The 22337-nt window shown below is 42.8% G+C and overlaps 1 protein-coding gene across 3 annotated transcripts in view; it reads right to left on the bottom strand.

Annotated features, from left to right (window-relative positions):
• The window catches only part of sipa1l3 (signal induced proliferation associated 1 like 3), a 53768-nt gene that overhangs the window by 1933 nt on the left and 29498 nt on the right, over positions 1-22337 (bottom strand). For 2 of the 3 annotated variants that reach the window (XM_011482533.3, XM_023961583.1), the window contains 22 exons: positions 20810-21523; positions 18929-19904; positions 16622-16752; positions 14584-14772; positions 13909-14083; positions 13580-13683; positions 12237-12394; positions 11584-12166; positions 11101-11199; positions 10812-10987; positions 8040-8291; positions 6452-6634; positions 5913-6037; positions 4563-4678; positions 4026-4471; positions 3169-3357; positions 2837-2999; positions 2586-2760; positions 2369-2518; positions 1921-2047; positions 901-982; positions 1-787 (listed from right to left, as the gene is read on the bottom strand). The exon at positions 1-787 is cut by the window's left edge and continues 1933 nt beyond it. In XM_011482533.3, the coding sequence (XP_011480835.1) occupies positions 593-787; positions 901-982; positions 1921-2047; positions 2369-2518; positions 2586-2760; positions 2837-2999; positions 3169-3357; positions 4026-4471; positions 4563-4678; positions 5913-6037; positions 6452-6634; positions 8040-8291; positions 10812-10987; positions 11101-11199; positions 11584-12166; positions 12237-12394; positions 13580-13683; positions 13909-14083; positions 14584-14772; positions 16622-16752; positions 18929-19904; positions 20810-21283 (5268 nt within the window). In that variant the 5' untranslated portion in view covers positions 21284-21523 and the 3' untranslated portion in view covers positions 1-592. The remainder of the gene's footprint in view (positions 788-900; positions 983-1920; positions 2048-2368; positions 2519-2585; positions 2761-2836; positions 3000-3168; positions 3358-4025; positions 4472-4562; positions 4679-5912; positions 6038-6451; positions 6635-8039; positions 8292-10811; positions 10988-11100; positions 11200-11583; positions 12167-12236; positions 12395-13579; positions 13684-13908; positions 14084-14583; positions 14773-16621; positions 16753-18928; positions 19905-20809; positions 21524-22337) is intronic. The other variant, XM_023961585.1, reaches the window with a different exon arrangement.

The raw sequence follows: 22337 nt of genomic DNA, 5'->3' as shown, positions 1-22337 counted from the left end.
ACTGCAGCCACTCACACCAACCATGATGAAATGCCATATTTCTGCAGAGCTTTGCATGTCCCACCTCTTCAGCTCATTTTAGTATAAAAACACTAATACAGAATTTTACCACACAAGCTTCGCTCTACAGCCCCATGTCTGCAGAGCCTTTTTTTTTTTAAGTTTCTTGTAGTGCATTCTGGGAGATGAAGTCTGTAGAGAGGTTTTTTCCTCTTCTTTTTTTTTGGCTGATTTGCTGCAGGAACAGTATTAGGCCTCTCCAGGTGATGTAGTTTTTCTTTTAAACAGTCAGGGTCTCCTCTTGTTTACTCCTCTCGCATAGTAGCAGACTTATTTTTCTAGATTACAAGTACAGGAGACTTCTTCAGTTAATTAAGTAGAAGAAATCTCTGCTGAGATGTTCTGGTGCTGCATTAACAAGAAAAATAAATTCCCCGTCTCTGGTTTAAGGCAGTCCACTGGAAGCAAAAAAGACATGACATCAATGTGTTCTCTGCTGGCCCTGTGAGTGCAAGTAATCATGGGAACTAAAAAGCATATTTCTGTCCCACTGGGTCTCCCCTCTACCGCCTGAATCTGGCAGCATGAACCCTCACTCCCTCTGTGCGTGGCTCTCGGGCGTTACACAGGAAGTTTCCTGATCACTTCCTGTCCTGCTGATGTTGGTAAAAAGCACGTTGAACTTGCGCAGCTGCTCGCTGGCTGACTGGCTCTCCTCTTGTAAGCGCTGGTTGTTTTCCCTCAGGTTGGCCATCTCTGCAAGCAGGACGACTTTATCCTGCTTCTCCTGGTGAGAAAGGAGCAGATAAAATGAGGCAAGGAGAAACCGTACTAATGTTTAATACTTTGCCTAACACATTTTTCTTCAGTATTTTAAAGTATAAAAAAACACATGTTCACCTTCTCCAGGTCATTGTTCAGCTGTTTCAGCATCACTTCCAGCTGGTTTAAACGTCCTGACAAGTTGTTGGATCCTTCATCGCTGCAAACACAAGAGGTACATGTTCATTTAACTTCATTAAATAACCAACTACTCTAAATTTCACTATTTCACCGTCGAGGTATTTCATTTTTAGAATCTATTAATAAGGTTATGTCCTAATTCCCTCACTACTTAGTGCATTATAAAGGGCGCTTGCTATTTTGTAGGGGTGTCTGACTCTACATTTTCAAAATCCAGTGTCTTGGAAATTTCCCAGAAGTCTCTGCGAAAACCTGCATGCATTGATGCTCACTAGATTGGTTTGAACAATTTTTCATATGAAAGAAAAAAGTTATTTTTATAAACCATCAAAGTTTTTATCATCAGTTACTTCTGCAAATGAGTGACATCATTATTACTGTAAAAAAAAGAAAAAAAGAGCAGTGAGCACGTCTCCAAATTACATTAAAATCCAGGGCACTATATAGTCCTAGTCCTTTAGAGGTTAGGGAGAAGGGAGGGAATTCAGACAATGCCTACAAGTGGTTTACAAGTGAGGAAAGTTATTAAAGTCCCACTCCAACTACATTTCTATGTATTGAATTTTATTCAAAATCAAAAAACCTGATTTGTTTTTTAAGAAAGGCAATAGTTTATCAGAAATTTGCCTCTGAGTTGTGGGCGGCAGATGCAGTGGAAGTAAGCCTCTGCTGATATCCCATCATCCCTCAGTTTAGCAGCGTAATAAGGAATATTGGAGCTATCCAGCTGTATAGTTTAGAGCCAGATGCCAGCTCAGATGGGGAAAATGAAAATGTACATGGATCTATTTGTTTGAAAGTGGATGCATTGGAATGGAGTGGAGCAGGAAGCTTGTGCTTATGATCTTTAAGAGGTCCTGGAACTTCAATACTCCACCACAAGGTGGCAGCAGTGACAACAGAGGGAAGATCTCTCTCTGCAGCTCGTTTGGGCTTTAAACTGTGTGGGAGGTTGACCTGCTGAAGGTTGGGGTGGTCCGCGGCGTCTGAGGAGTCTGAAACTGGACTGGGCTGACGACCGGCCTCGTCTCTGGACTCACAACTTGTGGCTCAACCAGCGAAAAGAGTGAAATGGCTCTTTGTGCTGCAGGAAAGCAGATTCACGTGTTTTAAAGGTTGCATGAAAGAGTCAGTTTATTGGACGTCCTCTGGGTAAAAGACACAAAGAGCGTGCTCAGGTATGAGCAGGTTGGGCACAGATCAAGTGTTTTTCTCCTGTGGGTTTTGCTTTTTAAGCAGGTAACTCCAGGGACTGCAGATACCCAGAAAAGAAGTTGGGAAACTGAGCTGGAGATGAACCTTAGTTTCTTTCCCAGGAGTGTAGTGTTACAGATACAAAAAAAAGGAACACGTTATATTTAAATTTCCACAAAAAGCTCACATCTGAAGCTTCTTCTGAGCTCACCTTCATAGGCTTTAGCAGCGCTGACTAGGCTGGACCACTCGAGTCCACAAGCAGTGTCAGGGAGGGGCATTAACCCGGGATCGAGCCTCCTCAAGGAGGGGACTTTATCCCTCATTTCTGTCAGGGACAACTCTGATGCTGAGAGAGGCACTGAGAGAAAGAGAGATGCTTCAGCATTTGAACAAACCTCATACAAGGAGGTGCAGTGGTGACTCACTCTTTTTGCCCTGGAAGTGGTGGGATGAGAGGCCGTGTTTGCGAGTGGGGAGCGTGCAGGTGAACAGCACGTCGGTGGGGCTGGTCTGGTCTTCAGAGCAGGCAAAGCTGGCATCCCTGCGCCCGCTGCATAGTGACTCGTCTGAAAACGTGCGCTGCAAGGTGCGGCGGGGAGACTACAGGGAGGAAAAGTCATACTAGTCAGAGCTGTGTTTCATCCATCGGAAGGCTGAAGGTTGAAGTGCTCCTCACTGGGTCTCGCGCTGGTGTTTCTCCTGGGTTGTCCATGATGATCAGTCTCTTTAAGTCGTCCTCTATGGTACTTTTGTAGGTCCTTCGAGGAGAGCGCAGATCCCTCAGTGATGCTCTGAGCCGCGGCTGTCCAAAAACATTTTTTGAATTTGTGTCAATCTGCCTGGAAAGACAAAAAAAAAAGAAAAAAAAGAGAAAAGGTTTTCTGTCAGGTCACATGGAAAATTTTAGACTTTTTATTGACATTTATCCTAAATTGAAAGTAATCACTATAAATGTGATCACACTCAGCACATCCATAGCGGATCTCTGCTTCTCAGTGTGCGTCTCACTTCCTGCTGTTGTCAGAGCTGGTGTCCTCCGTCTGCCGGCCAGCTCTGCTCCTTCCAGATGAGGACTTGGGAGCAGAGCTGGATAAAGAGGTGGAGTTCATTTGAGCAGAGGTGGGTGTTGTCGTGGAGGCCCGGACAGGTCGAGCCTTCTCCGTCGTCGGGGTCTTGTAACCCTGTGGTGTGTAGGCCCTACAAGAACAAGCAGGTGAGGGGAGAAACACAGACATCAGCAACAAACAAACTACTGACTTCTTCTTCCACCACCATCGCTGGAAGTGAATCAGCAACAAACTGGTACATCTCAAAACTCAACAAAATGATCCTTTTTTTTAACCAAAGCAGCATCAGGTCCGTCCCTGTGTCGGACATGTATAGATTTTCTTTGGTTCAAAGTGCAGCTGCAGAGTTGATGACATTTGGGGTTTAAACACAGATTGTTTTAATCCCACACAGATTGGTTCAAGCCTGTTCATGCTGGTGTGTGGGAAGCCTGCAGACATTTATGATGTGGGGGTTGGAGTAGCGTGTCTGACTGCAAGCACTAGTTTAATGACTATCTAATGTTTCACAAGGATTTGGGTAATATCCTTTACGAAGCCTTTAAAAGCCTTTTTTTTTCATGGAACATCAAAGTGATCTGAAGAGGATACAAAGTTCTGCTTCCCCTTAAAGACCTCTGACAAGCTCAAGCTGCTACTTGTAGGTTAACCTGGTAGGTTAGTAGCGTTTAAAAATGCAACATCCCCCTCAAGAAAAAAAAAATTAAAACAACAAATAAAATGTCCAGAAGCACCATCAACTTTGGGATTTAATTTCACTCATTAAGATAAAGTTAGCTTGAACTTTCAACCTCTTACCTGGGTTTGAAGGCTTCCATTTTTTCGGCGCTGGAGCCTGGGGGTGGGAATGTCTTCGTTCGGTAGCCTTTGTTCGGATTGGCTGAAGCGGGTAAGATAGGTGAGGGTTCCCGTCTCTTTGCTTCTTCTCCCCCGTTGCTTCTCCCCACAGTAAGCTCGTGCGTGCTGTTGTAGGTGGCAGGGCCGAGCAGGGCCTTGTGCAAGTGGCTGCTGGACATATTCCCCTGGTGAGTGTTTTTGTAGTGCAAGGACGCGTCGATGCCGCTGTCATTTGAGCCCCCCTTGTTGAGAGAGTTCGGGTCAGGATCCGTCGGGTCGACAAGGCAACCTCCGCTTCCTCTGTCTCCAGCAGCTCCTCCTTCGAACCAGCGCTCGTCGCTGTGGCTGCTGGAGGCGTTGCTGGACAGAGTGTTGCTGCTGGAGTGGCTGGAGTACTGAGTCTCCCCCTGCAAAGCGCAAGAGGACGACGCACAGACTCAGCCACGCAGCCAGGAGGCAACAGATGAACAAATGAGGCAGGCTGATGACAAGTCTGACCTTCAAGTGTCTGTTTGGAGAGTCTTTCCCCGGGACATCCTGTCGGGCGAGTCTCCTCTGCCCCCCTCCACCACCTGGTCCTCGAGACGATGATATTGGGACATGCCAGAGGGGTTCTAGTCCGAAAACACGCACGCATGGGATTAAATCAAATTACACCGAACGTTCATGCTTGACAAAGAGGATTAAATTCTTATAGCACGTTTGAATTACTGACCTCCCCCCACACAGCACGACTTTAAATCACATTCAGCCATTCCTGCTGTACTTACTGGACGCCAATCGGGGCAGTCTGACTAATGAACCATCGTCTTCCTCTTTCAAAGATGCATTCTGTCTAGGGGTGTAACAATTAATCGACTCATCCGATGAATGGATTTATATTCCTCCGATCAAACCGGATCGATCTGTCTGAGGCAAGTTGTTAATTAAATTGACCTATCCCATCATAAAACCATTTTAAAAATCAAATAAATCGATTATATCAATATTAGGAGGTACCATCAGACCAAGTGCATCACAATAATAACATGTGATGGCAGCAAAAAATGAGCACACCATCATTCCAGTCCAATGTGTGGAAATAATTTGAATTTTGCAAAGACGTGACCATGCAGTGTGGTAGAATGTTCTAATAAGGTTCTGTTTGGGTTAAATTGATGTGAAAAAACAACAGTGGGCTGAACTTTATGAAACTAAAATATGAATGGATTTGCCATTAATTTTTGTTTGTTTGTTTGCACAAATATTTAATTTACACTTGACTATCTTACAAGTAATAAAAGGAATGTGGAAAACTTCAGCTGCACTGTTCAGTACCAGGTATTTATCTCCGAGTCAGACTGATTGAATATTTGGCTAAAGATGTCCTGGATCGATTTGACATCAGTGAATCGGATCGTTCAAATTGAATCAATATCAACTATGACTCATATCAGTAACAACAAATTCTGATATGAATCAAATTGTTGTTAACATGAATTGTTGCAGATGTGGTGAATGTTTACTGTGTTTACTGAACACAAAAGTTCAGACCAGAGAGAAGCAGTAGAACTCATAGAAGTTACTTCCTGTGATCTTCTAGTTTATGTCTTTCAAACATACAGTATTGGTAGTCAACTCTTGCAGCAAAGAACTACGTTTATGAGGGAAAGCAATCATTTTTCTGTCTTTTTCCACTAATATACTTTGGGGTTTTAGGACAAGGTTGCAGGATAGAAAGACAAAATACAAAGGAGGAAGCTGAAGCACACTGGTAAGTACTTAACACACAGCTGAGTGACTCATTAACTATAGATATTCTAAAGAGTGCATCAACTTATTGAAATCTCCATGTACGTGGAAATTTACCTATTTTGTTGCGCTCTATTGTGCTGTCCTGACTGGTGAAGCCTGAGGAAGACTCTCCACTAGAAATTATGTCCACAGTGAGGTGAGGTTCAAAAGACAGCAGGGGGCGATGTATTGCTCCAAATCTACAGTAAACACAGGGAGAAAAACACAAGTAAAATAAATCTTTTACCTATAAAAAAATACTAAAATGTGAGGAGCATGGTGCAAACAGGAGAATAACACTCTAAAGTCTGATAAATAAACAAAGACGAGCTTTAATTAAATATCAGGAGGAGATTTAAGGTTCCTGCTTTGCATCCTGGCTGCGGTTGAATAAAACACGTTTCTCTGGTTGGGTGAGATGTTATCAGCCTCCGCACTTAGCTGAAGAGCCACCCACACAACAGAGCCTTGCTTTGAGGGGGACAGCATGTTCATACACTTCTGACTGCAGTCTCTGATCCACAACATTATCCAGCCTTCATACCAACACAATCTGACGGCAGATGACTATAGCTAGAAGTAATGGACAGGAATGGTCATGGCTCCGTCCACACCTGTCGGGTGAAGGTTTGTAGCGCACAAATGGGCCCGGTGTGATTCCAGGAGGCCCAAGAGCAGAGAAGCCAACCAGGCCTGACGGGGGAGAGGAGAAACTGGCTGAGGGGTTTCTGTAGGGCAGCATTCTGTCGGCGCCAGCAGGGGACAGGATGTAGTGGTTCTCTGGGTAGCTCACGGGTCTGCAGTGTACGGAAGAGAATGAGCACAAGAAATGTCCTGCTTTAAAAACTATAAGGAACAACGCTTCTCTTTTTGTCTGTTTTTAGAGCGGGATCATTTCTTATTCAAATTAAATTCTCTTTTTAGGGGAACGAGTACCGTAGTTTCCGGACTATAAGTCGCTGCGGAGTATAAGTCGCACCAGCCCAAAAATGCATTATAAAGTAGAAAAAAACACAGATAAGTCGCACTGGACTATAAGTCGCATTTTGACGGGAAAATTTATTTGACAAAATCTGAGACCAGGATATAATAACTTGCACAAACAGATATGACACAATCATAGCAGACTGTTTGTCTCATAATTTCACAGTAATTCTTTCTCATACTTATTTATTTATTCCTTTCATGAAGCATCATTGGCCAACTAATACTCTGTTTTCATCCTGTATTTGTAGAAAAAGTTGTCATTTTTATTGCATTTCTGAATCTATGAAATCATTGGAAAATAGAATATTATGTTACTGTAAAAAGGTTTGCTGATTCTCTGAGTCACTTAACATACTCTTAACACTTAACATACCTCATACATCAAATTGTGTGTTCCTCACAAATGAACATAACAGGAGGGTTAACAATGTATTTATTTCAATTTATTTCTAATATAAGTCGCTGCGGAATATAAGTCGCACCCCTTGCCAAACTATGAAAAAAAGGGCGACTTATAGTCCGGAAAATACGGTAATAGAATAACATAAGATAAAACACACATATTTACATGCAGGAATATATAAATTAGTCTTATACAATAAAAACTTTTTGATGAACATGTAAGCACTAGCAGACCTGAATTGTGATCCTTGGTTTTTGTGTTTTGTAAGATGATATCTGAGCATTAGGTTCTGATTAATGTGGGGCTCTTATGAATCCTTCTCTCTTTTCTCTAAGTCTTGTACCATTTTCCCTAATAACAACGTTCACCTTAAGTAGTCTTGCTCGTTTTTTTCAGTCCGATTTTACATACTATTATTTATTAATATAATTTTTTTTAACTGCAGCCTGTTTTGTGTCCTGATTGGCTGGAGACCTTGTCAATCAACGCCCCCCGTGCCATGTCTCCTGTACAGATACACGCGGCTCTCCAAATCTGCATAACTCCTCGACGGCGAGCAGATCTTTGTTTTCATTCAATCATCCTGGACTTTTGCAAAGGTTTGAACTTTAACAGTTTAAACATGAGAGAAAGGTGCATAAAATGTGTAGCCAGGTGTTTTACATCTTCTACTTTATGGATTTTTACTTCTCATGAGTTATATTTAACGTAACACCTGTGATAAACGAGGGAACACCACAATCTAAGGTTTGTTGTTTTACGAGAAAACCGTATTGAAGTTTCCCCTGAGGTCGTACTTAAGCGGGGAGTACCTTTTAGAGGGGAGGTGTTGAGGCTCTCTGTAGGGAACCGGCAGCAGGGCCTTGGGTGGCCGCTGCAAAGGAGGTGGTGGGGGCCCCACGTGGGCCCACCGCTGTGGGTTGGGAGTGCTGTGGAGCCCTGGGGGGACCGGCGAGCTATCCCATCGCCACGTTTGGCGTGGGGAGGGCCGGTACCCTGCCGGCAGAGGCTCGGGCTCAGGCTTCTGCTCCATGGTCTTCATCTCGTGCTCCTCTGTGCAGCCCCTGAAGACACGGAAGAGCGAAAGCCGTTCACGACAAAGCTGCACAGCAGAACGTCAAGCAGGAGTTTCACACCTAAACAACCAGGAAATACAACTGTAGCTCGGTCTGTTTGAAAAGAAAAAGCCCAAATAAATTTGTGCTCCGTGGATGCTTGAATGCACGGCAGACATGGACTCACTAATGAGCTCCCCTAAGGCCCTCAGGGGGGAAAAGGGAACTGATTATTGGCACATCAACACTCTGTCTTACCCACAGAGAGAGACTGAGGTCATGTTGTTGTGCATGTGGATTCTTGTAAAAAAAAAAGACCACTTAATCTCTTCAAGCGTCTTTGTTTACACCACAGATACTTTGTGTGGTTCTAGTCCACAGGACCCCAGTCATCTCATCTTAAACTCACAAACGCGTCAACCCCTTCATTTAAATGTAAGTCCTAATTCTTGAGAGCATGCGCAGCTCAAGCCAGGATTGGTTGGTCCCACTCCATGTTTCTCAGAATAATTTCATCCTCCAGCATGATGAACGGCCCACATCTCCTCATCATTACATTCACGTGCCTATTAAAGGAGGCATCAAATATGCAGACAGCGTGGATTAAGATGAGACAAAAGGAAAGAAAAAAAGGAAACCAGAGTGCTGATGGAGGGAGAAATTCGGAGGCGGAATGGGATGAAAGGAACTCCAAAAGGAGTTGGAAAAATGAGGAGTGTAACGGATCTCTTGATTATTTTTCATGTTTTTAAACAGATTTTAGATTTATACATCAACTGCTTATTCTATAAAAACAACCAATTTAAGAAATTCTTTTTTTACTAAGGAATATGGTAATTATTTTCAAAATCCACTTCAAGTACTGAGGGTTTATTAGCTTTTAGCCACCAACATGTCTACCTGTGTTTAATGAAAAGGACCAATCAGTGGTTTGGCCTCTGTGGTTCTCCAGAGAAAATCTGCTGACGTCAGCATGTTTTTTTGGAAATAGTCAGGCTCATTTTCAATGTATACCCAAGACAAAACATTTGTTATATCTATATTTTTAGATTTGGAAAATAATTGTCAAAATAATGAATGAGTAAAGGTCTACACCTCCTAAGAGAATGCAAACAGAACAAAGCTGCAAATAGAAATGAGCAGGCATTGCTTAAGAAAAATTTTTTTACAGCAGATTTTCAAGGATTGAACACGAATGCCTAATGCTGTCAGAACATATAGTAAATGATGGAAAAAATATCAACAATCAGCATGAACACAAACCAGGAGTGCATGGCAGCAGGCATGAGCACGTGCAGAAGCAGGGAGTAAACACAAACCTTAGAAAGAGCGCGGCCCACATCTGAAAAGCAGTGCAGTTTCCATTGTAACGTTTGCGATGACCCAACCGGAGGCCACCAGAGCCCGCGCATGGTCAGACCCGCACCCATCCCCGTTTGGATCCATCCGTCGCGCGCGTTCGCAGCCCAGACAGAACAGCAAAGACAAACACTTCCAACTTTCGCCTCCTTCTCCTCCTTTCTCCACCCACTCCTCAGCTGTGTTGAGACACGTCCTCCTCACAGGGAGCTCCGCTGCCTTTCAGCACACTCCTCCCTGCCTCCCTCTACGGCTCTAACGCACCCTCTTTCCTGTCTGTTCTTTGTATTTGCACAGGGCATGTATTTTTAATTAATCGCTCCCACACCTTTATTTATTTTTTTCATCTTTTCTTGGATCTTTTTTTCCCCTTTCTTTTCCACCAGGCAGATCCCAGGCTTTAATCTCATGCAATCTGCTCGACTGGCGCAAAACAGCTAACGAGTCAGAGCGGCACAGGGACGAGTGAAGACTCTAATTATCAGATGCTTCAAGCCAGCCAGCCAGCAGTAGTGTGTGTTTTTTGTGTTTTTGAGGGTATTAAAGAGGTTTAACTTGACGTAATTAAACGGCTTCCAACGCTGAAGAAATCCAACAACCGTGCGGTCACGCAGCCCACCATAATCACTATCTTTAAGGGCTCTGGTACCAAGTCAGGAACACACACGCAATGGTAATTTTATTCACCACGGTAACTGTTGTGTAATACCACATCAAGGTTTCATAAAGCCTTTTCATTCCGTCTCCCTCAAGGCCTCATGTGCGGATGAGAGGAAGGAAAAGGACGACAGCCGGGCGAAGAGCAGCAGACATGAGTCGAAGAGCGCCAGCGAGACAAAGAACAGCAGATTTAGTTCCATTGAATTAAACTAATACGTTCATCCTTTGTTGTTGATGTCTCCTTTCTCCAGTTTGAAACAATGCATAGCTGTTTGCTGTGCGTTTCCTCTTTTCACACACTCCCACGTGAACAGCCTTTCAGAAGTGCATTCTGGCAAATAGCCGAAAAGCGGCTTTTGCACTATTTGAGTGGAGAGCATCCTGTCCTCATTCAAACTCTTCTCGTCACCTTCTGCTGCCCACTTCCACTCAACACCTGCATTCATGACAGCTGCAAACAAATACTTAGTGATTAGCTTAACCTCTTTAAAAAGAGGAGTGTTCCCATACCGGCGCGGCTTGCTGTCTTCAAAAGGAGGAATGATGACCACTTTGACGGTAACCGACGTCCTCAGCAGGTCGATCATCTGCTCGTGACTCAGCGTCACGGCAGCCACCTTGCAGATCTCCACTAATCGGCTGCCCTGCCTCAGTCCCGCTTGCCAAGCAAAGCCATACTCCTCCACCTGCATAAGGAAAAATATTTATTAACAAAAAGCAAATCATACATGAAAAATGTATTTCCAGCATTTTGCATGGCCTCAAATCTTTATAGAGGAATCTGCTTGTGTGATAGTACCTCAGCCACTGTGCCATCCATGCGTACATGGAAGCCCAGCTGTCCGAGCCCATTTCTCCTCAGTGTCATATCCACCGTTTCACATCCAATCGTCAACAACTGGCAGAGAAGTGATTAGAGTTACAGCGTGTCTGAACTGACTCCTTTCATTTTTAAACTTCTATTTTTTTAGCTTTTTTTTCACCGTAAATTCAAACATTTTCATTATGATGATAACTTGATTTCTTCATCAAACATTTATCAAACCAAATTTCCCCTAAACGGAAAGGCTTCAAAGTGAATTTGAAATATTAGATAAAACAGCTGTAACATTTACAAAGCAAAATCCCCTTAAGTGGGGTTAAAGTTCACCAGAATGCATCTCCATGCTACCTTTTGGTGCCGAACGCCTCATAAAGAAAGAAAAGCTGACTCTGAGGTAATCATCCAAAGAAGGGAACATTGACAGTAACCGTAGAACTTGAGCAAGCTCGCGCCTCTCACCTTCAGTCGCTGGACCATTTCCCTGATGTCCAGCGCACAGCCCTCAGGTACCCGCAGTGCAATGTGATCTCCTCTACCGAAAAAGATTTTGAGAGCAAGACGCTCCGGAGTCCAGCCGATCACGTCCGAACAGAAACAGTTAAACACGACTTCTTTGGTGGCGCAGTCCACGAGGATGACAAACTCGCTTGATATACCCAAGGCACATGGGAGCTCTTTTGCTCCTCCTCGAAAATCCTGGGACTGGACTCTCCAGGCGACCGCTCCTCTGGCGCCCAGCTCGGCTCCTTCTCTTGCTTTTGAGCGCTCTCGCTTCTTGGACGCGAGGGAGATCAGGCTGTTCAGTTTGCCCGCTGTGTCCAGGGGAGTGCTGCTGATGTAGTTCTCAGCCAGGTCGCGTAGGTATTCCTGGCGAGTCCGTGTTGCCATGGTGTGGAACTTCTCGGACTTGTGCACTGCATTTTCTGCATTGATGACTTTGGCTAAGAGGAAGTTGCGGAACATCTCTGGGTCGCGGAAGGTGACTTCGAGCGGGATAGGAGGCCCAAACAGAGGCACATCCTTCATACGTGTTACAGCAACACTGAGGAAAAGATAACCAGTGGAGTGAAATCATCACGTTGTATTAAAAAAGAAGGGCTGTAAGTATTTACCTGTAATAGGTGTTGTCAGAGCAGGGGTTGTGTACACGAACAATAACAAAGACGTGCTGGAATTGTGACCGAATATTCTGAGGGGTGAAAGGCTGCGCTCCTGGCTCTTGAAAGATGATGGTAACAATGTCGTTTCCTATGTGCCTTTTTCTCAGGAGCTGACAAAAAGAGAGAAGAGAAAAGCAGAATTGGAAAATGAGTAAACAGACAGTAATGCAACTTTAAAGAGAAAATCCATAAAAAGTTGGATATTCACCACAGACCACAAACTTTTCTGAGCAGGTATTTGCATCTCTTCACTTCAATCACTAGAGTGCAGCTCTAAATACGTACTTCCGACCACATATTTTATAGTGTAACACAACGGCAATCTTAAAAAATATTTGGCTATATTTAATCATAAATAATGAGATGCCCTTTTTCACTCTTCTGAAGGCAGAAACCCAAACAAGGAGATCCATTAGTGTACAGTCCTCCAATTTATTTTAACTGTTAAATGCTGCCATCTAGAGGATTAACAAAGCAACAACAAAACTAAAGTCTCTAATCCTCTGGATGGTGTTGTTGTGCAATTTATGCAAATTCACTTTCTGTTTAAAGTGTTTTAAACTACCAGGATTTATTTTCAAAACATTCAATATTTAGAACGAAAGAATCGCATTTTTTAAACTTGTTAAACGTTCTTTAATAAAATTGCATAACTATCTAGGAGAGCTTTGGTTTCAAGGAGATCTTGAAGATATATGCTTTAATGAAAAATAAAAATATAACGTTTGCTATCATCTGATTTATTCGGCTTTCCTTTCTGCTGATGTGCAGACTGATCCGGATCATCATCAAGGCCTGTCAGAGCACATGTGTACTCGTGTGAGCCTCTCACACAAAGACTTCAGCAAACAACTCCTGAACCAAGCTTCATTATACATGCACTGCATTTACACAAAGCCAACTTTACAAATAAAAACAAAAAGATCAAGATGGCAGTGTTCTTTGAAAATAAAAGTTAAGGAAAGAAGAAATATTTACTAATAACTACTTACGGTACTACTGAACCCCACCCAATTATGATTGGATTAAAGAGAAACAGCAAAGGAAGATGGAGAAAGCCACAAAAACAGTGAATATGGAGACTATAAAATACAAAAAGCTGCAGAGAAAAAAAAGGAAATGCAGCTTTAAATAGAGGAGGTGACATAAATCGTAACTTCCTCACTGATATATCATCTGGTGCAAATGGCTGAGATAACAATGCAGATGGAGCTTATTTTATGGCAACAGTTTAACTGAACACATTTCTGCTGATCGAGCGCGGTGAAGGGCTGGGGGTGTTCATCAGCGCTCACCTGCTGGGGGTTGCTGGGCATGTACGGAAGCATGGTGGAAATGTGGAACATGATCTCGTAGCCCTGGTAGGTAGTGTAGAGGGAGTGGGTGCCTGTTGAGTCCGCTGGAGAAAAGAGGTTCATAAAATAAATGTTTTATCCTCAAGATTAGTTGTGGAGTTGATTTATTAATTTCATTTTGCAGAGCAGGATATAATTATACAGATTGTGAAGGAAAATGTGAAGAAGAAAAAAACTTTCACGTGCCTCCATACCAGGGTACTTTTGTGTTTACTGGAAATAATGATTAAGAAACACACGTGTTACAGTAAGAACAAAAGAGCTCTCACTCTTTGTGTCGAGCTGTGCGGCATATTTGTCGAATCCTTTGAGGAGCACCTGCTCCCCGAGCAGCTCGAGGAAAGCGGAGAAGGCCTGCGTCGCCTCCTCATTGTTGTACATCTCCTCCTCTGTGCTCTGGTCAGCACGGCACAGCAGAACACCCACCTTGTGCTTCTGACTCAACTGTGAAGCAAACAGCAAGAACAAACAGCTGAAAAACTGCAGCTTGCTTCTATAAAAAGGCTACATGTGAGCATTTAGTACCGCATCCACCTGGAGCGGATGGTTGTGCATAAAGCAGTTTTGATGCTGTAAAAAACACTTACATACACCTGTCTTACACTTTACCCTCTATTAAACAGAAACTGAGATAAGAAGGCCAAACAAAGTTTCTACGGGTACACAGAAGTACCACACCCTGCTTTACGTACTTTTCACGGCCCAATTTCGTACTTTGGCCTTACTTTGAATCCGATGTTGCAGTTTTAAGGCACATTTTATGGACCATGTGAGGATACTAGTTTATCGGTCATTAGCTTTACTTTCCCCTTGTTTTTGGATGGATTATTTAAAAAAACAACAAAAAAACAACAACTAGACAGGTTCTTTTCTGGTCTAAAGATTGTATCTGTCTGTGCTTTAAGACAAAACAGTATGCAGATGAAGAGATAAGGGAAACTTACCCCTTGTTCATCCAGTTTAAGCAGCTGATCGGTGACTTTGGCTGTGCTCAGTGCCAGTCTCAAGCAGGACACACTGAGCTCGGGGACCACCTGTTCCAGGACCTCCTTGAGGGGCAGACCTCTCACTGTGCCATGCTTCCCTGTCGTCGCCACAGAATCCTCTAAAATGATGCCTCGCAGGGTTACGAGCTAGACATGGGATCAGATCAAAATGAGAAACAGACACATGCTTAGACAATCAAAAACTTTATTTAAATGATGTTGTGGACCCTTTTACAAGAGTTTTAAAACGTGTAGAACAGCAAACACACCAACTGATTCTGGTAACTATGAGGTGCCACTATATACCACCTATGTTTAGTTTTGGTGGTACTTGTTAATTTTGGAGCAAACACTGTGATTACAAATTTAATGCTTGATGTTTGTTTGGCTTAAGTGCTTATTATTAAGTGATTATTAGCATAAATAGAACTTTCTCTGTACATTACTCTGGATATTATAGGCCCTGCTCTAAAAAGACAAATGTTTGCACAACTGCATACAATGTCCTAATGATTTTCACTGACTTTGAACAGTCTCATCTTGTCTCCAATGTTATCATCTACTAACAGGTTTTCATGCCCAAATCTTTAAACTTCCCCGAAACAAAGAATAGTCTAGTGCCTCATTGGGACAGGTCGAGAGGTTTTCTCTTTGTTTGCTAATAGAATTAATATTTTGTTAGGTCTTATGTGCTGCCTGCTGCTTAGAGACACAGACTCACTGAACAGTGAGACTACATGTCATTTGGGTAGTGTCAGAAAAGATGGGCTGCTCCTTTTCAATAACTCACAGTTGGGTTCATTAAAAATGCATGGTAGACAACCGAACTGGTGGTGGGGGTGGGGGTGGGGGACACAGAAGGCAGCTGAACCTCAGAGGTTTGGGTCTGACAAATAAAACCGATCTGATGCTCGTGAAATTAGGGAGCTTTTGCTTCTGCACGGCTAAAGCGGACTGAGTGAAATTCTCAGCAGGAGTGACAGAGGGGAATTGGAAATGTTTAGAGTGTAAAGTTATGCCAGAGAAGGAGGGGAGAAGGAAGTCATCTCTCCACCTTGCCGTGTCAGCATTGCTGCACACAAAATGAAATAAAGGGAAGGATATCTGAGAAGTGCCAATGCTTATGTAGGAGAGAAAAAATTTCTGCAATCCATCTTTTCTTTTTTTTTTTTCCTGTGTGGAAACAGTGGGGCTTGGATGTGCTGGCTGGGTCTGCTAACTTATTCCTGTGTGCTTAGATAGTAAAGAGGCTCCATTGTTGCTCCAGATCTAAAGTGATGAGGCCAGGCAACCATGTAATCCAGCTAACACCACCAACATACACACAGAAGACGACACCCAAGCTGAGAGCGCACCAGTACAATGAAAGGACGAGCATTTTAGCTTTTCAGAGTCCTCTAATAAAACAGGATAGATGAGAAAAAATCCAAGCATTTCTCATAAACACTATTATCGTAACAATTCCAAGCAAAAGATTTTAAAAGAATATATTTTTTGAATTAATAAAACTTAATGATTCTTGTTTATGACGGATTAAACCCCCACAAAAAACGGAGAAGTATGGGATGAACATCTTTCTGTGCACATTTTCAAAAAAAAAAATTTTTTATGGCTTCCGACAAAGACTTCAAAGAATGTAGAAGTTACTTCTCCAACATCACTGAGCGTCATTTAACTTTTTGCAAGCGTTGATTCATGCAAGTGAAAATGTGGCTTATGCTGGGGCAGAGGACCATAGCAGCCACTGTTTGGTTTGGCTTTTATGTGCCGAGACTGGGCAAGGGGAATTTCTAGTGGTATGACAAAGAGGGGGTAAGCTGAAGGGTGGGGGTGGTAGGTGTTTAGGACATGGGGAGTCAAAGGTGTCACGGGTAAGGCAGGTTAAACCAAAAGCAGGTGAGTAATAGAGTTGAGCGTTTGCTTCGACTGACTCATGGGTGTATTGACAACAGGAAATCCCCGGCATGAACGGACACAAACAGCCAAACCTGCATACCTCACTAGTCCTGACGATGAGCCGGTACTGGTACTGGTCTTTCAGGTCTTTGGTGTCTTCTAACTTCTCCCTCCGGATGCTCACAGCCACAGGGCCCAGCTTATCGTCTGTCCCAAAGTAGTTTGAGTGTTCTGATGAAGGACAGTTAAGTCAAGGTTACAGTTTGAGTGCTGGAGGAAACAATCACTTTGTTGATGTCTGAGCATGTGCGTTTACTGTGTCTATAGCTGGTTATTTTCAGATAGGTTGGTGGTGTCTTTATTTAAAAGCTTTCATCGTTAAACAGTGTGCAAGGAGTGTTTATTAATGAAAAATGAAGAATTTAAAATCCCCAGAAACTGCTTAAATTACACGGTTTGATACTTAAACAATAAAAAAAAAACTCTTTTTAGTGCTCATGACTGACACTAGCATAGTACTTGAGTTTTTAGTGTAATAGGGGGGTGTTTTTTTTAAGTTTTCACAAAAGTAAATGATTTAAAAAGATTAACAAATAATCAGGAAACAAATAAAATGCTGGTATCATTTTTGTACAAAAACGTAGTTTGAAATTTAACCCAAAAAAAAAGAATTAATTTGACATTTTGAGACAGATATATCATGGCAAATGACCAAAAATGAAAAAGCTAAGACATCTGAATAGAAAAAAAAAAAGTTAAACTAAGTTTAACGTTGTTTTGCACAGCCTGTTTACAACAGTAGTTAAAAGCAAAGTAGGTTCTTTAACCTTCAGTTTGACAAAGAAGCACGGGCCTGACGCCAGGTACTTTTATATGTTGGTAGTAAAATGGAAGTATAGGGTGTGTTTGTGCAGCCCAGGAAAGAGCCAAAAGATTGGCGTACGATCCGGAAATCAATACTCTTTGAATTGTAAAACCAGTTTAGCTAAAGTGAGACAGAAAATGTTCAGAGCTACATAAGGAGGTTGATTTGCAGGACTAAAGAAACCTAACGGCATGCAGGTCAAGCACAAAGTGGCCATATATAAAATTAAAAAAATATTCTTCATTTTGAATGAATGAAATGGGAGGTATTAGCAGTTCTGACACATGGTCATCTATTAAACAAACCGAACAAACATGCTTCACAAGTGACATGAATTTCCTCTTTTACAGCTATTCTACTTAAGCAACACCAGGGAAAAGAGTTTAAACCCAGGTTTGCAAGATTCTACTTGAGGAAGCGGGTTAAAAGGAAAGGGTCCTCTCAAAGTGAAGTAAATCAGAGTGACATATTCTTCAGAAGACTCTACTGATGATGTTTGGTCAGGCTCATAGCACAAATGAAAGTTTTTGATTAAGCCTTTAGCAAACACACGTATGAAGTCAAGAGTAGAGTTTATGGGGGACGGTTACGTTGGAATCAGTGGGTGGACATGAATTTGAAATGGCAGCTTTTATCTCTTTTGCTGCAGGCATGTGTTTCACACAGACACGTGCTTGCTCACACACATGTAGTCCTATTAACATCTGTGGCTAATTAGGCTGAAACCAGATGATGCATGCTGAAGGGTACGTTTCATCAAATGCGTCTGAAGAGGTGATCTTGACATACACGTGTGCGGACAGGCAGGGACGAGACGCACATTACACCCCAGTTCTCTGAAGTTTGAGGTTACTGCCATCCCTAAAAGCGAGCGGCAAAAGCTGTGGTTGCAGATGTGTTTGTCCAGTAGCAGCCTCGCGCGTCATAAAACCTTTTGGAGGGCTGCCAGTTTGGCTTGCTCTGCTCAGGTCTGGTTGGATATTAAAAGCTATGGCTTAGGATTTGGGAGATGACACTAAAGAAGCTCTGGCTGCTTATAAATGGAAACAGTAATTCAAATTGACAACACATAGAAGGAAAAACCAGAGGAAGAAAAAAGAAAGAAAAAAAAAAAGGAAATATGTTTACAGATTTTGCCTGTCTACGTCTGTCTACGCCTGTCTACGTCTGAAATGCAGCTTATGCCAAGTATGCCAGCTTCTTTATTATATGCATCTTTGTGTATTTGTTTATTATTTGCCGCTATACCGCTCTATACTCTCATAATTAAAGATTGACTGTGCACATCTAATAGATCTTAAAATACTAACATAGATAGTGAACTCCAAACGATTCATTCATGTCCTCCTCCATATGTTGGCATTTGTACAGCCAGTAACATCTTTTACGTATATGTTTTACGCATTTTCTTTTAGCCTTTGACTGTTAAATTAAAGTATGAAGCTATAGATACTGACACAGTATTGCATAGTAATTTATGGCTTTAAGGTATCTTATTTTTTTTCTGTTCATTTCTACACATCAGATTGAAAACTCGAGTACCTTTTCCATGGAAGTAGTCTCTGTAGTACAGGGCACCCAAGTCGACGTGCTCTATGCTGTACAGCTGGAGTTTCTCCATTCTTGTCATCTGCTGTTCACGTGGTACCTCCAGCACTGACACACTGGCATTACTCTTTCTTAAACACCCCCTCCCACTCTCCCTCTCCCCATCTACTTCTCGATCTGCTAATGAGCCAAGAAAGCTGATATTTCGTTCTTTTTGGCCCCCAATCTCATTCAGGAAGTGAGGGCAAGAGAGGAGCAATGGGCTGGAGCTGTGAGCAGCTCCAGGTCCATTTAAAGGTTCCATGGCCAGTGAGGGTGTAGTAGAGTCCTGATCGTGGCTTAGGGTCAGATCTTCAATGCTGGAATAAATGGGATCGTTCACACAAGCAGTGGAGGATTTGGGAACAGACGTAGAAGCAGCTGATGCCCCCGTAGCTGTGTTCCTCCTCTGGGTGGCAAAGCCGCGCTGAGCTGCTGCCTCATGGAGGTCAAATAAGATGCTCTGAGAATCAAAGTGGACAAAACTCTTTGGACAAACCCATGGCTTGTATGAGGTCTCTGTTGAAACCCTGCCTCCTCTGTCCTCATTAGACTCTCCTTTGCCTCCATCCAGCTCCCCTCTGCTAGAGCTCCGAAGTTTCCGGAACAGAGAGGAGGTGCCCAACGATGATTCGGTCCCTCCACTTTTCTTCCTCACTCTCTCAGTACCATCCTTTCTTCCAGTCCCTCGATCGTCTACAGGACCAGGTGAGGGAGGAGAGGGAACAGGTACGCCAGGTGGTGATTCAGAGGCTCGCAATAGCTCTCCGAGGGGTACAGGAGCAGAGCTGCGCTGGTCAGGCCTCTCCTGTTGGAACTGGTTGAGCATGTCAAAGAAGCTCTGGTCAGGAATGCCCTGGATGTCAATGGAAGAGGTGCTGCCATACTCTCTGAACCGGTTCACCAACCCACCAACTCCACGACACTCCACCTTGGAGGAGGAAAGGAGAAAATTCTCTTTTTGTGTCTAACAAAAAATATATTGAGAAAATATTTGTTTTATGTGTAACAATGCAAAAAAAAGTCCAATAAAATTGTTTTAAAAATCTGTTGTATGTGTTCCATCTCAACCCTCTTGGGTTCTTTATCTTAAACTTATGCCATGGTCCGTGTAAATACTCTATTCTGATTGGCTGCTGGATGTGGATTAAAAAGTGATATACCACAGTGATGACCACACGCCTAAAAAAGTAGCTCTGGTCACATATCTTAAATCACTGCGCTGGCTTCTACTAAAACAACCTTTTGCTTCATCCTCTGGACAAAAACAAGCGGTAAGAGATGAACATTCTCTCTGAACTGATGCTTTATTTAACACATCGTGACAATCATCATATTTATTGCTTCCCTTTGCTGCTGCACTCAAGGTCCGCGCCGGCTGAGGGGCGCGTTGTCACAGCGCAGCATCACGTGAAAAATATTCCGCTTTTTATGAAAAAAAGCGATCCAAACCGTAAAAAATAACAAGAATAAAGTACTAAAAACTGATTGAATATTTATTTCTTTTGTAAGTCACCATGGTATAAGCAGCTTAATGACGTTGGAAGTGTACCTGATCAGAAATTAACGGACTCTGGGGAGGCGACTATCCTTTGCTTTGTGTTGGACGGTTCAGGCTTCAGCGTTGCGCGTTCATTTCTGATAATGCACACTTTGTCAGCAATTAACCCTTACATATTAGTGTGACTTTTAGTGTGACCATAAAATATAGAGTCAAAGGGAAAACCGGCAAAACAGTTGAGGAATTTCTTAGTGGGACAGCTAAACTGCAGTTGTAAAAATAATTAATTATTAACCAGCATTATTAACAAACTACTACATGATTTTAGGGCATACCTCGTTTTCGTCTTGTTCACTGAGCGTCACTTCACTGTTGGAGCGCTGTCTCAAAGGTGGAAACATTCTGAGGTTGAAAGGTGAACCTCTTTCACCACCACATCCCCCTCCTCTCAACTCCACATCCTTGGACCGCCTTTGGGGCATTCTGGCGACTCCTCCTCGCACCAGCCTGACATCAGATGACACGACTGATGATGAAGTGGAACAGTCATCGTAGTAGTTGCCACCAGTTTGCCCGTTTTCAAGCAGCGACTCCCGAGACTGTGCACGACGCGGCGGCCATTCTGCAATCCGGGCACGAACACCCATTTTGGGCACTGAAATGCGTGGCTGGATCATTGGGTCCGTGGGGTCAGGAGCTGGGTGTCCATTAGGGGTGTTACGAAATGGAGTGTGCTGGGCAGCTGCTCCTCCTCTACCCAGAAGGTCAGAGGAGGTGCAAGTTACCCCTCTGTCTCTGTAGCTGTTCATTTTGCCCCAGGTTAGCTAAAGGCAGTGCAGTGTTGCGTTGGTTTCACATGACAGTAGGGTTGCCAGAAATTGGTGGCAGAGAGGCCCCATGCACACTCTGCTTGTGGTGTTGTGGCCTCCAGTGCCCCAAGACATCGCCTTTAACTGGCAGGTTGCAATAAATACTGCTGTAGCATTATGGACATGTCAGGATCAGGGATGACCCTCTTCCACTTCCACTTGAATTATTCTCAGTTTTTCCTAGAATCAAAAGAAAAAAGGATTTAGTGCCACATCTGCAATGCATAATTCTAAATTACAGTCAAATTCAGTCAAAAAAACACGCTTTTACCTCAACCTACTTCCGTCTATATGAAAGAAAACTGATTTGAGACTCACAGAATCAGATGGGGGCATATGACAGAGGATTTCTCCTGTTCGGAATAATCTTCAGGAGGCTGACAAGGGATATTATTATCACTCACTCAAGCGTGTGCAAGCACTCACATACATTCATACGCCCACAGGACACGAGGGCTGCAGCTTCTGCATAATAAATCTTCTAAATATTTAAGAAAATATCAGAACATAGAAACAAACTACAGAAAAAGACAATGAAAACAAGACAATTTGAACACCAAAGCTATTGCTATTTACTCACAAGTATAAGGAATAGGAAGTGTTAGTCATTTCTGGTAGGAAACTGACAAAAATGAAATCTTGTGTCTTCTAATTCTGCAGACCGATAAAACAGTGATTGAAGGAATGAGCTCTGCAGAAATAAATCGTGAGGATGAGGAGGTTTGAAGGAAAGGCAGACAGAAGCATGAGCACAGAGTGACCCAGCATCAGCCAGAGGGGTGAGGTTGGCAACGCCAGAAATAGAGTGACTGGAAAAGAGCGGAACATTACTCAGTGAACCACATCAGCACAATTTCAAATGACAGTCACACAAGATTAAATGTTGAAATTTCAATGGCCTTGTAGGTTTTATTCAGTTATGTCAATTTTTCATTTTACTAATGCATAATTATTTTAGTCATAAAGATGTTTGTGTATATGAATCTTTATTGAA

Source organism: Oryzias latipes, chromosome 13, assembly GCF_002234675.1.
Source record: "Oryzias latipes chromosome 13, ASM223467v1".
Classification (NCBI taxonomy): Eukaryota; Metazoa; Chordata; class Actinopteri; order Beloniformes; family Adrianichthyidae; genus Oryzias; species Oryzias latipes.
The sequence above is the reverse complement of the archived record's forward strand: the minus strand, read 5'-3'. Positions and strand labels throughout refer to the sequence as shown.